The sequence below is a fragment of the Liolophura sinensis genome, chromosome 1, assembly GCF_032854445.1.
Source record: "Liolophura sinensis isolate JHLJ2023 chromosome 1, CUHK_Ljap_v2, whole genome shotgun sequence".
NCBI classification, from domain to species: domain Eukaryota; kingdom Metazoa; phylum Mollusca; class Polyplacophora; order Chitonida; family Chitonidae; genus Liolophura; species Liolophura sinensis.
This window is the reverse complement of record NC_088295.1, coordinates 81173033-81186902: the sequence shown is the minus strand read 5'-3', so window position 1 is coordinate 81186902 and position 13870 is coordinate 81173033. Positions and strand designations below refer to the sequence as shown.

Here is a 13870-nt window from a genome sequence, read left to right as displayed (position 1 = left end):
ATTATAACTTGTTCAAACGCAGAATCATTTCAACACGATATAATACAGCTACGGTCTGATATTTAATGAAAGCTTATTCATGTATATTGAGCTAGCGCAGCGTAATGACCCAGGTGCATCTCACCAATGCGGTCGTTGTGAGTTCAAGGCCAGCTCATAGGCCTGTCGGCAACCTGCGGTCGGGGGAAACCTTCGGGCTGTGCCCGATTTCCTCCCACCTTAATGATGGCCGCCGTTGTGTAAGAGAAATATTCTTGAGTACGGCGCAAAACACCAATCAAATAAATAAAATAAATAAATCATTTGGTAAATATTAAAAAATGACTTTATTAGCTAATGTTTTTATTTTTTATTTTTGTTTTGCCAAAAAACCTCCCGGTATATAACTTAACTGCAATATTACTTTCGATTTAGAATATACATGTCGATTTATGCATGGACGACGTTAATGTTCCGATTTATGACACTGGCATCTGTGGTCAGATTTCGATCAGATTCCGAGTTTTCATATACGTTGAATTTGATCTTAATTTGTCCAGGCATTTCCGACCACACTGACAACACGGACTAATAAGCTATAGCTTTATCCTGTTTTACACTGTGCATTTCGCGCGTTTATCTTAAGATTCAGTATTTATTTATTATTCTCTCCCTGCATCCGCTTCGCCATAAATATCATTCTAATCCCCAAAGTATTCTAAACCCATACCTGTATGGGATGTCAACTACGGTACATGTTATTGTCGGCATTCCCAAAAGCCCATGTCTATAGGGCATATAATTGTGTGCAACATAAATAAATGTACGATGTGAACGTCGGTGTCAGTGTACAGACATTTACTGTCAATCAGATTTCATTTCAGTTACTAGTATTTCATATCTACTGTGTACAGTGCCATTTTGGTTTTTCAGCTGTATTCCTTTCGTAGCTTTCAGCTGTGTAATGGCTAGAGCAGACATGGCTGTGTTTGGTGGGTACAAAATCCTTATGTCGTGCTGTAAATCGAAGCCTTTCTGAGGGCCAAATCGTCTGGAAAGTTGAAAAAATAACTCTTGGTATCTGGGTTCCTGGGCGAAGCTCTGACAGCTCGTAAAGCTTGGACTTGTACGACGTAAGGGGGCCTCAGTGGCTCAGTTGGTTGGCGCACTGGCGCAGCGTAATGACCCAGGAGCCTCTCATAATGCGTTCGCTGTGAGTCTCCGCCTGTACGTGGGAAGGTTTTTCAGCAACCTGCGGATGGCCGTGGGTTTCCCCCGGGCGCTACCCGATTTCCACCCATCATTATGCCGGCCGCCGTCGTAGGCTATAAGTGGAATATTTTTGAGTACGGCTTAATACGCCAATCAAATAAATAAATGTACGACGTAATTCGGCGAAGACTACCGATCGATTGTTGGCGGGAAAAATGCATAAATTAAAGCAGTGTCATTACCTAGTTATTTGAAGTGCCATATTACGCAGATGAATGTACCCCTTTTCAGTGTTTTGTTTACACTCAATTTAACAATATATGCAGGGGTGTATACTTGTGAATAAATAGTAAATCTGGACACTAATCCCTTAACTAGAGCTCATCTCAATCAGTCCGCTGAATGCATACAGAATTAGTTTATCTCTTCCTCTAACGAAAGGACGTGGGTTCAGTGTGAATATATAAGATGTTATCGTCCTTGTCAATTTGCCCCAGCCATATAATTATCACGGGGAGAAATGGGAGCGTGATGAAAGCACGATTTATTTACCGTGATGCAATTAATGTAAGGCCTATGTATAAAGCGAACCCGGACTCGTCATGTTATAACTGTAACTTGGACGCATCTTCGCAAGCCTACGTCCTCTACGTCGCTTTAAAAGCCAAACTGTGAACAGGAAAAAACTCAAATTGTGCTTGGTCCCCAATAAAGTATACAATAAAGTATCGGTTTGCAAAGCATGGCTTCCTGGAGCAAAACATTATAACTAAAGCTCTGTTCGAATTTTTCATTCAAGTCTTAAGATGTTTGATAAGCAGGCCTTTGTGTTCTTGTCCGCGAAGCTATTCTAAGCGATTTTCTAGGAGTAAAATAGACTTTAATCATATCAAAGCATATAGGCCCAGGCCTAGTCTATGACGGCTCCGCGCAATTCACAATTATAATGTAAATACACCGCTCTAAAACCTGCCTCATACTGCGTCCAAGATTGTTTTTATCCGTGTAGGTATGTTTTTATAATTGCTAGAAAGTGTATCAAGTCCTATAAATATGTGGGCTAGTTGTCTACATACACCAATGTCACAAAGTAAAATACGGCTTTGCGGCTGTGCACGTTTTCATGCTTGCTCTGGAGGAAGTTTGGCGGAAGGATGGCAAAGTGAGGTCAAAACAGAAAGATGGGCATTATCGTGTCTAGGTTTAGGGTAATGTCTCCAATTTGACATCTGTGTTGCTGAAATACTTTTGTTTATGTTTAGATTACACACCACCGTCTTTACTTTTCAGTCACATGGCCACTGCATGTCAAATTTTCGATCAAGGCGAGTGTTGTGCCCGTCAACAAAGTTGTTGTTGTTGTAAATGTATCAATATGATTATGACTAGCTGTCATGTTTATATATATATATATTGATTGATTGGTGTTTTACGCCGTACTCAAGAATATTTCACTTATACGACGGCGGCCAGCGTTATGGTGGGAGGAAACCGGGCACAGCCCGAGGGAAACCCACGACCATCCGATGACAGGCCTTCCTACTTACGGCCGGAGAGGAAGCCGGCATGAGCTGGACTTGAACTCACAGCGACTGCATTGGTGAGAGACTCTTGGGTCATAACGCTGTGCTAGCGCGTTAACTAACTGAGCCACAGAGGTCATCAGTGTCGTATAATTCACTGATTGACGACACAGGTATCAGATTTTTACAGAGAATCTCTCTTCTGTCTTGTAATTATATGAGATTCAAGTAAAATTATGGTTAACCTGTCCCCTCACTAAATTCAGAAACATTTTTCTTGACTAAACTGCTCAGAGGCGTAGTTCAGTTAAAGTAAACATTTATATCTATTTTCAACAATTTCTGACATTTACCCACCTCAATGTTCAGTTGTTGAATTCTAAAACACTTTAGTTCCATTCCACAAGGCACTTTGCAGAACAAAAATGGCTGTTAAATCCTTTCCAAAATGGTGGCACATGCTGATTTCTGGAGTGCAGCAAAGAGAATAGGACCTTTATGACCACTCCTGCAAATGTTAAACCATTCCCGAGTTAAAATGTTGTTGAAATCCATAGAAACATTTCCTTCTCACTGGTCAAAGTATCTTGGTGCTGTCATGGCGAGTTTGGTGTACTTAAATCTTGGATCTGCATGCCAAAAGATACAGAAATCAACCTAACAAGACTAACCACGCAGCCAGGCTTAAGTGACAACTTCATCATTGATGTAGAATAGAAAGAACAATTTGCCCTGTCAGTCAAGCGAGAAAAATTAATTCTAAAGGCTCCTGTGGCTATCATGAGGCATGTGCTTCATTATCTGTCTTTTCTGCACGTGGGATCAGCTACAATCTGGATTTGAACTACCCAGAGACAGAAACTGAAATAGACCAAGATTAGTTTGATGTTAGCTGTGGCAAAATTTTGTTTGGCCAAGGATGGCCTCAAACCAACTCCAGAGCGCACTACATTTAAAAACCTAATGCAGTTGGTCCAGCAGTTTGTTAGCACGATTTTAGGGCTAGCATTCACAGTCTAGTCCTACCACCTCACTATGCTTTAACTTCTAAACATCGAAACTTCGGCTGGATCTTTTCCTACACAGTCATGTTTTGACATTGCGATCTCACCTTGTCGTTAAAGCATAGCGAGAATTCACAATCTGGCCCTAAAATTATTGTAGATGTTTGCGATAAACCAAAGTACCCTAAAATATGTTTCTATGGCCTGAAGTTTGCAGACACTAATTTTCCTTACCTTTTCGTCTGTTGATTTATCGAAAGCGCTACATCAGCCAGTTATATCCTAGGCTGTGTAGGCCTGAGATTCCTTGGTGATGCTCAAAGTGGCCTACTGTACTGACAGCCTCATCATATTTGGCAAGGACAGTTAACTGTATCAGGTTTTTAAGTTGCTCTGATGTTGGGGCTGAGGCCATCCTTGGCAATTTTTTTTTTTTTTTTTTTTTTTTTTTTTGCCGATTCTAACATTTAAGCATCCTGAAACCAGCATTTAGGGCTTCTGCCATGATGAAATGCAATATGAAACTGACTAACTACATCGGTTTTGACAGAGGCCACATGCATGTAAATCAGACACCCTATTGTTTAGCTGTGAAGAAGTTTTATTATATTTGTTTCAACCCTGATGACGGCCTCACAAGACTTCTTTTTTCCTGTGACCACTGTGAGCTATAGTTGTGACATTTTGTTTCCATGTCGCATCCATCTGTTGTTGCAGAGGAGTGCATTTTTTACATGTTTATAAACATGATGTATGTGTGTTAATTCATAGCATTTCATGCCTGGTAACACTTACACGTGGTTTGCATATCTGTCAGGTGACGTAAATATGGAGAATAAATGTAGGTACAACAGCAACCTGAGCTACTGTGTGATTAAGATTTCCCTTTTTTATCCAGCTTTATTGTGAAAGTGTGTTATATACTTACAATGATTAATATCTCCACAAGTATGGTATTTAATGGCAGTTAACATATTCTTATCCATCCTTAAATTGTTGTCACATGAATTTTTGTATTTTTGTATTTTTTTAGAAAAAGCAGACGACTGAAGAAATCTTAGATGGTATTGACAAGGTAAACCATGCAAAGGGACAAATGCGCTCAAGCTTTCTAGTGATTTAGGACCAGATTTTAACTACATATTCAAGTTCGTTTCGTGAAAATGAATGTTCAGATTTAGAAGATTTAAGGTTACATTTTTGTCATTACTTGCATAGTTTTTGTTATTGTCATGAAATTTTTTTTCCTAAAACAGCATTACTTTTTTTTCAGAGAGTGACAGAACTACAGAAGTTTCGATGGCGGAATCAGCAACTGAAAAAGCAGTACATTGGCAGCTTGATTCTGTACTCAATTGTCATCTACATTTTGGCAGCCTTGGTTTTTTTCTTTTACTATTTACCAGACACCTGGAAAGACCGTGTAATCTACTCAACACCACTCTTAATCTTTCCAGTGATGTATGTATATGTATTCCTTAGCAATTGACTTTGCCTCTGTTGTTTTACAGTGGACTTAATTTATTCCTAGAATTGCTTGTCCTGAAATACTGTCTGTTTCTGTGTTGAGTACCTTCAATTTCGTAAGTGTATAAATGCATGCACAGTGTTATGTGTGTGAGTGTATAACTGAAAAAGAAGAATAAATGATTTTTTCTAAGACCGCAAACACATGTTTCAGTATATGTACCTTTGCCTACAGAACGTTGTACATCAGAACAATATATACACCATGTCCATTTGGTAAACATATAATGAATGAGTTGCCTTTGTTAAAGTTGTTCTCCCTTCGTTATTTCGACTACTACTTTACTACTACCAAACTGTGACTCAAACATTTAATTTTGTTTTCAGAGTATGGCTACTGAAGAAGTTTCTACATTGGTATTTCGTGAAACGCATTGCCCAAAATGGTAAGACATTGAAAATCTTTAAGGGGTTTTATGAGGTAATTGGTGAATGAAGTACACCTTGAATGATAATCAGTATAACTTTAAACTATCTATTTTGTTCTTTTTCAGATATTGAATTGGAAGAGATTAGGAGCAAGAAGAAGCAAATTGTAAGTATTTTATATCATTTTTTAAAGATACATGTATCAATATTGATGTATTCTCTAACAATGATTCTAAAAATGCTGTTGTGTTTAATAGTAAAAAATTGTTTGTTGTGAGGGAGTATTCCTGATCAGAAGTTATCTACTCTGAAGACTTCAGTAACCTTCATGTAGCTGGCATGAGCATCATGGTACATTGAAAGCTCTTACTGACAGAGCTGTCAAATGAGATATACCATTACCAGCATACTGTTCATCATCAGTAATATTTTTTAAGGATATTTATAAAAGGTCTGCTGTCAGTAATAATTATGAGAATTTCTGAAACATGTTGGAAATATTCTCTGGAAATTTATCCTTTTGTTTTGACATGCAGCTTGAAGAAGTCATGGAGAAAGAGACGTATAAAAAGGCTAAGGAGATCCTGGAGAAGTACGACCCAGATAGATTTAAGAAGGTAGAGGTGAGCATGCTGAATGGTGTACAAGTAGTGGTAACCTCAGTTGATGCATGTGCTGAAAGCAGCTGCATTTAGTAACTCTAGTTTACTAAGTTATCATTAAAGTGCGTCATTTGTGTTTAGCCCTTTTGTTTCACATATTTTTCATACTAACAGAATTGTAGTGATTTTCCTACTAGCGACTTATGCGAAACTATATGTACAGGTTTTTTTGACTGTCAAATGCTCACCATCTGCTGTTACTTTATTCAGTATTGCAGGGTTCAAATCAATGCTTCACCTATTTAAACTAGTGAGCTTGCTCCATTATTTTGGCTTGTTCAAAAGAGACTAGTGGACCAGTTAAGTCACCATATCTGACCGGCTGACAAAATTAATACTGTGAACACTCAGCCCTTGGTCACATGCTATTATAATGATGTTGCTGCTATCAGATGTCCCTGCATTAGTTTGTGCTTTATCATCTCTGCTTACTCTTCCGTTTGAATTGTTTACTTGGTTAGACTGCTACAGGAAATGTTGCAGCCCTGTTCTTTTATTTATTAAGACTTTGAAAATATTGAAGATCAAGCAGGAAGGTGTTTCAAAACATGTCAAGTCATGCTCATTTTGAAAACGAGATTGATGGAAAAGGAAATGACACTTTTCTACTGGATGAACACTGAAAGTTTGGGTGCTTGAATACATTCATTGTATATACTCTGATATACTCTACTTATGCACACTGTGAAATACATGGTGTTACGTGTATATGGATGAAACAAGAATTTTAATATTTTTAGTTTTCTGGAAAACATGGATTGAGTTTTTCTGATGGAACAGTCATAACAATGTGAGATGCTGACTTATGGAACATGTAACAAGATTATTGCTTGTCCCATTTCAGAAAACAGTGATAGTTACTAAGCCTGTGATAACTCCAGCCTCATCAGGTAAAACTTTGTTTACCACATTTTGTAGTTACACTGTCTCATCAGTATCAGTCAAGCATAAACAAATAAGTTTTTCATTTGTGTTTTCATTTCAAAACACAAATGTGAATTGATGGATAGAGCTGACTTCACTACCTATAATACAGCAGTGGGAATATGATAAGCAAAGGATGAGCTTGGAAAGTGACTAAGTACAGTGTATAAGATGCAGCTGAGAGATTGAACTAGAGTGAATTTTATACATGTATAATGTTTCCATGTTATATAATCAATGTCAGTGGTTAGTTTCTTTCTAGGAATGTATGGCTATATTATAATCATTATTTGTATGTTTGATTTGAATTTTACAAAACTTTAGGTCTGCGACAAAGATCTGTGGGGTTTAGAGGTCCATCACCTCAGTCTGGAAGAGGGCGTGGCATGTCTCCTGCAGCAACACCACGCCTACCTCAGGGTCGTGGATCCCCTATGCAGCCTCGCCAGATTATGTCTGCTGGCAGAAATGGCAAGCCAGTGATGAGTCCATACAGTAAGTGACATTGTTCATCCCTGTAAAAGGAATAGGTGGGTTGGAATGTGAGGTTTTGCAATGAGTTACCAGTACTGCAATTCCTGAACCTTTTCTCAATGAAAGAAACTTTAAGTGCAATTTATGCACAATCTTATTTAGATTTTGGAAACAGAATTACATTGGTTGAATTGGCCAGTTTCAGGGCTTCACAAAAAGTATGATTTTATCAGTCAACACAGAATAATGCCTCAGAATATCTGTGAATAAACACCTTGCAAACATGCAAAGAGGTCGAAGAATTACAGTAGTTAAACTATGGTTCAAAAAGTTAAAATTACAATTGCTGTGTGTCAGCTGTATACTTGCTAAGCTTTACCAGTTTTAACTTCTAAAAATTCTTAGAAAGTTTTTGAATGCAGATTTAAAATTTTGACTTAAAGTTACATGTAGAACCAGCTTTGTGGAATCTGAAAAAAATGAAAACAGAATTATATGAAGCAAAATCTTTCATATTTTTGCTTGTGGAAATGCAACTTGTAGTGGTATTTTTGGCACATTTTGTACAGAAATGAAAATATGTGTTGATTTGATTATATTGCCTAAATTTGTCAAATTATTCATCATGACATGATGAATATATAATATATAAGTTCTTAATGTTCCTTTGGTATTGTGTCTGTAAGATGGCTTTTGTTTGCAGATCAGCCACCTGGGCCTCCCTTACCAAGACCAGTCTTACCACGAGAGCGGGGTAAAATGGACAAGCTGGTCGAGTACTTTGTTGGGGACGGTCCCCAGAACCGTTACGCTCTCATCTGTCGCTACTGTCACTCTCATAATGGAATGGCACTCAAAGAAGAGTTTGAATATCTCAGTAAGTTTGAAAGAGATTTCTTGCCTTATGTTTTAGTCGTCCAAGGTTTATAATTTGTTTCATATTTTTCATTATCCTGTGTATCATGTTGAGTAATTAGCATGATCTGGTTTCCTCATGGAAAAGGCAGGGGAAAAATTCAAGATCAAAAGTATACAATGAAATTATTTTTGTATAGGCATAAAAATAGATTTTCTAAATATATAATGGATTTGTGAAATCTATGTATTTGAGATTTGGAGGTATACATTCTTCAAAATATGTCAAAGTGTGCTGTTTGAAGATAGGCTAAAAAATATGAACCGTACTTATTATGAGGAGTCCAGGAAGGGAAGGATGTTGTCTACCATGGTCAGAAATAAAACCTGAAGCACTAGGGTGTGGCCTACTTGGTGGTAGCCAATCATTTGTGGCCTTCTTAATGCAAAGGCTTTCCAGTCATCTTATTTCGATGAAGACTATAAAGTTACTTTCTTTTGTGAGTTGCATGTTACTAGAACAGCAATATGGTTTTACCTTTGTGGTGTGCATGCACTTCAATACAGCTTTATCAAGGAAGCTTGAGGTTTGTTAACTTCTAGTCCCAAAGCAGTGTCAGGAACAGTTTTTTCAAAAAGAATGATCATTTCTATTTTTTGTTCTTTTTTTTTAGCATTTAGATGCTGCTATTGTTACCAACTCAACCCAGCTCGTAAGCAGAGACCATATGCACCAAAAATAGACTTCACCTCTCCAGCCCCATCAGGTAGTCCATTTCCCAAGGGCCCCTTCCAGCAATCTACTCCAAAACCCACTCCTACAGGTATTTATACTCTGTGCTCTTAACTTGTCTTAACTTTTATTTTGGCAAATTGTGGTCCTTACCACATTTTGAGCATAAAGATATATTTATTTGATTGGTGTTTTATGCCATACTCAAGAACGTTTCACTTCTACGATCATCATTCTGGTGGGAGGAAACCGGGTGAAGCCTGGAGGATACCCACGACCATCTGCAGGTTACTGGCAAACATTCCCACGTATGGCTGGAGGAGGAGCCAGCATGCGCTGGACTTGAACTCACAGCGACTGCATTGAAGAGAAGCTCCTGGGTCATTGCATTGCATTGGATTGCTAAACCCCTTGGCCACGTAGGCCTTTAGCATAAAGAACAGTAGTATTTCAAAGTACAGGCATAGCCTGTGTCATACCCAGAAAGTTGGCTTGCGTCAGCATCGCCGTCTAGTAACTGGGAAAGCATCGTTATAGTAAATGATAGTACACGTATCTCAAAAAATGGTGGTACCTAAAAGAGTAAGTCATGTATACAGCCGAGGTTTTTTATGCATGTAAAGCACAAAAGGGAACACCCGTTGTCAAGGCTAAGTGTGTGTATTAATTGATGTAAATTACGAAATTCATGGCTTCATTACTTTATGTATTGAGCTTTCCTACCAAATCTCAGTCTTTTTTGAACATATTATATATTGTGAAAATCGTCTAATTCATTGTCTCGAACAAACATTAACTGTTTTTCTGTAAAAAAAATAACAGACTAGTAAGAAAAGCAAAACTACATCTTCACAGGATCAAAACCAGTGAGATCAGGAGCTGCAGATCTGACTAAAGGCGAGGAAGATGGTGGCTATGATGGGGAAAGTGATGAGGATGAGTCTGAGTCTGGGGAAGATGACAACACAGAAGATGAAAAGGAGAGTAAGGAAAGACTAGATGCAATTGAAGATGGTGGACAGTTACCTCCCCCTGGTACAGGAAAACAGGAAGTAGAGGGCCCGGCCTCTGAAATAACCAATGGTGTTCCAGCTCCTCCAAGTGAGCAGCACACGAAGACAGTTGCTGCGTCGAAACCAGACATTCATGTCAATGGCCAGGACATTGAAACAGAGGAGTCCTGTCCAGACCATACCAATGGCCAGTCAAATGTCTCCTCACTGATGCAAGAGATGAGGATTTCATAATGCTGTGTACAGAACATTGCATAGGCAAGTTTTACTGCATCCATGTTGATTGACTAGTTTTGTCAATCATCATAGAGGCCAGTAGAATTGGCCAATGATAGCAGTTTGTTTGACTAGTCCCCTAACATGACATAATGATATATCTCCTGTCAGAGGCCATCCCTTCATTGGCATTGTTGTTACCAAGTAGAACTGCTGGTTCATCTAGTCTTAGGAACTGCTTGATAAATTCTAGATTTTGGGCTTTTGGTTACTTTGAAGAGTAAACTTCACAGCTATCGCCCCAAGTGAACAACTTTGTAACAAGGGATATGTGCAAGGCCAGTGAATCAGCAGGTCTTCAGGTAAAAGCAGTACCACTTGCTTTGTACCTGGAAAGTAGAACTACTGTACCTCTGTTAGAGTTATTGTGTGTTTTACTTCTGCAGTTTTTACAATTTATGTCACCTGTGCATCACTAAGTATGGTGTGTTGTATTCAGCTGTTGTACAGATTGAAATTTGTGCAATGTATGGATTGTTCAGCAAGTTTTCAGAGTAAGTGTGGTTTCTTCACACAGTACTCGTCACAGGTATCCCAGAACTAAAGGGAGATAAGTCATTATGTCATGTCAGACAGTCTCTCACGGAAAAGAGGTGCTGTAGTTAAAATTTTGACCAATCAGGTTATCTCAATACCCATCTGGTGCAATAACATGTTACTCTCTGTAGTAGGTAGACCAGTGACTTGAGATTGTGGCCCAAGTGCTATTTACATTTGTTGTGTTTTGGTTTCATGTACTTCACTATTTTGAATGTTATGTAATTTATTCATTCCCACAGTGCTGTGTTATTAATGCCTTGTATAGCTTATGTTGCAACTCATTTTCAGAGGCTGATAATTTACACACAATATTCTGGTCATCAGTTTAAATTACGGTCAATGAAGTAGTGGTAAAAGATTAAACAAGCCAAGTCTTCATCCACCAATAAACTTGCCATCACATGAAAGCATAGATATTGCGGATCCTAGGTTACTGCTATGAATATGGCAGAAAAACTTTTGAATCATGCTACTCGTCCATTAATTCAGACTGTTTGTGGGTCTTCATTATGCATAGTAAGCAATCTGTTAAAGGTTGTACGTACAAGTTATAGAAAATGACATCGAGTGAAATAATGAGTGTACATACTGATGTGAAAAATTCCTCACCTTGTCATTGTACAACTTTTGTTATTTTCTGCTATCTATGTGCATATGTACAGGTTGTCAGAAATACATTTTTGCCAAGTTTTTTGTGCCAGTATATTATACCTATCCATATTATAGAAGAATCAAACACTGGCTGAAATACTGCTGTTCTGAGCTGTAATTATGGAGCAGCATTTGAAGAACAGGTTATCATCTTAATCAAATATAGGTTATGACAAAAGCGTGTTTGTCATGAGCAGTTTTATGTGGTGCCTGATATCAAACTCTTGATCTCGTATGTTCTTTGGAGTTATCTTAACACTGAGGCCATTCAAGATCCATTCCAAAAATCAAAGCCTTACTGATGTTAAAATAAAAGTACTTATTTGTATTTATGCTTGTGTTTAATGTAACACACCTTGCTGCTTAACAATTGGGTGAATATTGTTACGCTTCCAATTGAATATTTGCTTGTTCAGGGTAGTCTCAGAAAATTATACAATTTCAAAAATGTCATGACATCTAAATCAAGCACATTGTGTACTCCAGTGTATGTCTCATCATGTTCCCCTCTGGTCCTAATTGCTCTGTAACTAGAGTGTGTGAGAGTTGTATGCCTCTAGTATATACATATATACATGTATGTACCTTCTTAATACCGAAGTAACTTCATCAAGTCTTCATGATGACTAAATCTCAACTCAAAAGATTTCTGTCTGCCAATGAGACACCAAGTGTCAAAACTGGGCAACAAGAAACAGGATTGGACTAGTACTTTAATAAATGAAGTAGTAAATTATGTAGTATATAGATTTATATTTGTATTGTGTTGCTTACAAAATACTTGTATTTGTTCTTGTTCACACGTTTTCTGGTTTGTTGGATGGCTATTCCAAAAAGAAACAGCTATATACATGTACATTGGGTTTTGTGAAAGTCATTCTGGCTGCCAAGGAGAATCCAGTGCAAGTCTGATTTCAGTTTTGTGTCAAAAGTTACTCTCCATCACACTGGTAGACAGCAGTTTTTTTTTTCACTTGTGATCTGTTGATATGATTTACCCATATCTAAAAATGTAGTCAGTACATGCCTAGTTGCACATACATATAACTACAGACAAGTTTACCAATTGTGAAGTGGTCGTTGAATTTGTCATTTTCCAAGTGTAATCTTAGTTTTTAATAAAACTTTTTCCAGCTTATATTCGTAATAGTTTGGGTAATGAAACATACTTCCAATGCATTATGCGTCATCTACTAATCAAATGTACAAAGCTACGGACTTCGCTTGGGCAGTGCACCGAGGTGTGTTGGAAGGCTTCAAATACCAGTGAGATCTGGTGACCTGTAGATTGATACCTGAAAAGCCACTTTGGCCAAGGACTAGCCCATGTAAAACAAGCCTTGGAATGGAAAACTGCTTATGGGGCCCAAGATGTTAAAAGTGGTCGAAGATGCTCGTGTGGCCATTTGAACAAGACCACTTGTCTTCCATTATTACAGTATGCATATCTCCATGTCAAGCAGGAAGGTTCATGAGTAACTTGCCATGACGGTGTTAAGTAACAAACAAATAAATAATTTCTCTAAGAAAACTCATTAACAATTGTGAAACACCATCAAGAAGTTTGCTTAGATTTGGTAGCAGGGCTACCAGAAGCTCATGCATGAAGTGTGAAACTCATGCTGGCTTCCTCTCTGGACTTATGTGGGAAGGTCCGACAGCAATGTGTATCAGGCCGTCATAGTATAAGTGAAATATTCTTGAGTATGGCGTAAAACACCACTCAAATAAATAAATTCGCGTAGGAGACATGGAAGTATAACTTCAGCACAATATACAAAAGTACTGGCGTCCTAGGTTTTCTCCCATCATAATGCTGGCCATCATCGTAAGTGAAATATTCATGAATACAGTGTAAAACACCAATCAATAAATAAAAGTACTAAAAACATTTACTGCTAAATGAATTCTCATACAATGAAGAAAAAAAAATAGTAAGGTCATGAATTTTGTAATTTATGGTAATGAACACATGGTGGCGATAACACTGGAACATCCCTTTCATGTTATTGTGCTATATATGTATGCAAAACCTGAGCTCAATACAGGTAGGACATTTTGAGATACAACCATTAACATTTAACTTTACATCACTTTCCCTGTTATGGGACACGAGGAGTAAATTTAT

General features: G+C 37.9%; 1 protein-coding gene across 2 annotated transcripts; it reads left to right on the top strand.

Annotated features, from left to right (window-relative positions):
- Window positions 1-2326: 2326 nt before the first annotated feature.
- LOC135475576 (endoplasmic reticulum junction formation protein lunapark-B-like) lies at window positions 2327-11437 on the top strand. 2 transcript variants are annotated; one of them, XM_064755511.1, is made up of 11 exons: window positions 2327-2399; window positions 4752-4793; window positions 4992-5179; window positions 5573-5631; window positions 5740-5780; window positions 6151-6231; window positions 7121-7166; window positions 7525-7695; window positions 8378-8551; window positions 9204-9353; window positions 10118-11437. In XM_064755511.1, the coding sequence occupies exons 1-11, from the start codon at window positions 2373-2375 to the stop codon at window positions 10507-10509; spliced, it is 1371 nt and encodes a 456-aa protein (XP_064611581.1). In that variant the 5' UTR covers window positions 2327-2372; the 3' UTR covers window positions 10510-11437. The 2 variants fall into 2 exon arrangements, with proteins under 2 accessions (XP_064611581.1, XP_064611574.1); XM_064755504.1 differs by having other exon boundaries at window positions 6151-6237.
- The last annotated feature ends 2433 nt before the right edge of the window (window positions 11438-13870 follow it).

Coding starts and splice junctions, on each gene's coding strand:
- LOC135475576 (XM_064755504.1), top strand. CDS start 2,373: ATGGGCATTATCGTGTCTAGGTTTAGG. Junction 4,794..4,991: donor TCTTAGATGGTATTGACAAG/GTAAACCATGCA, acceptor CTTTTTTTTCAG/AGAGTGACAGAACTACAGAA. Junction 9,354..10,117: donor TCCAAAACCCACTCCTACAG/GTATTTATACTC, acceptor ACATCTTCACAG/GATCAAAACCAGTGAGATCA.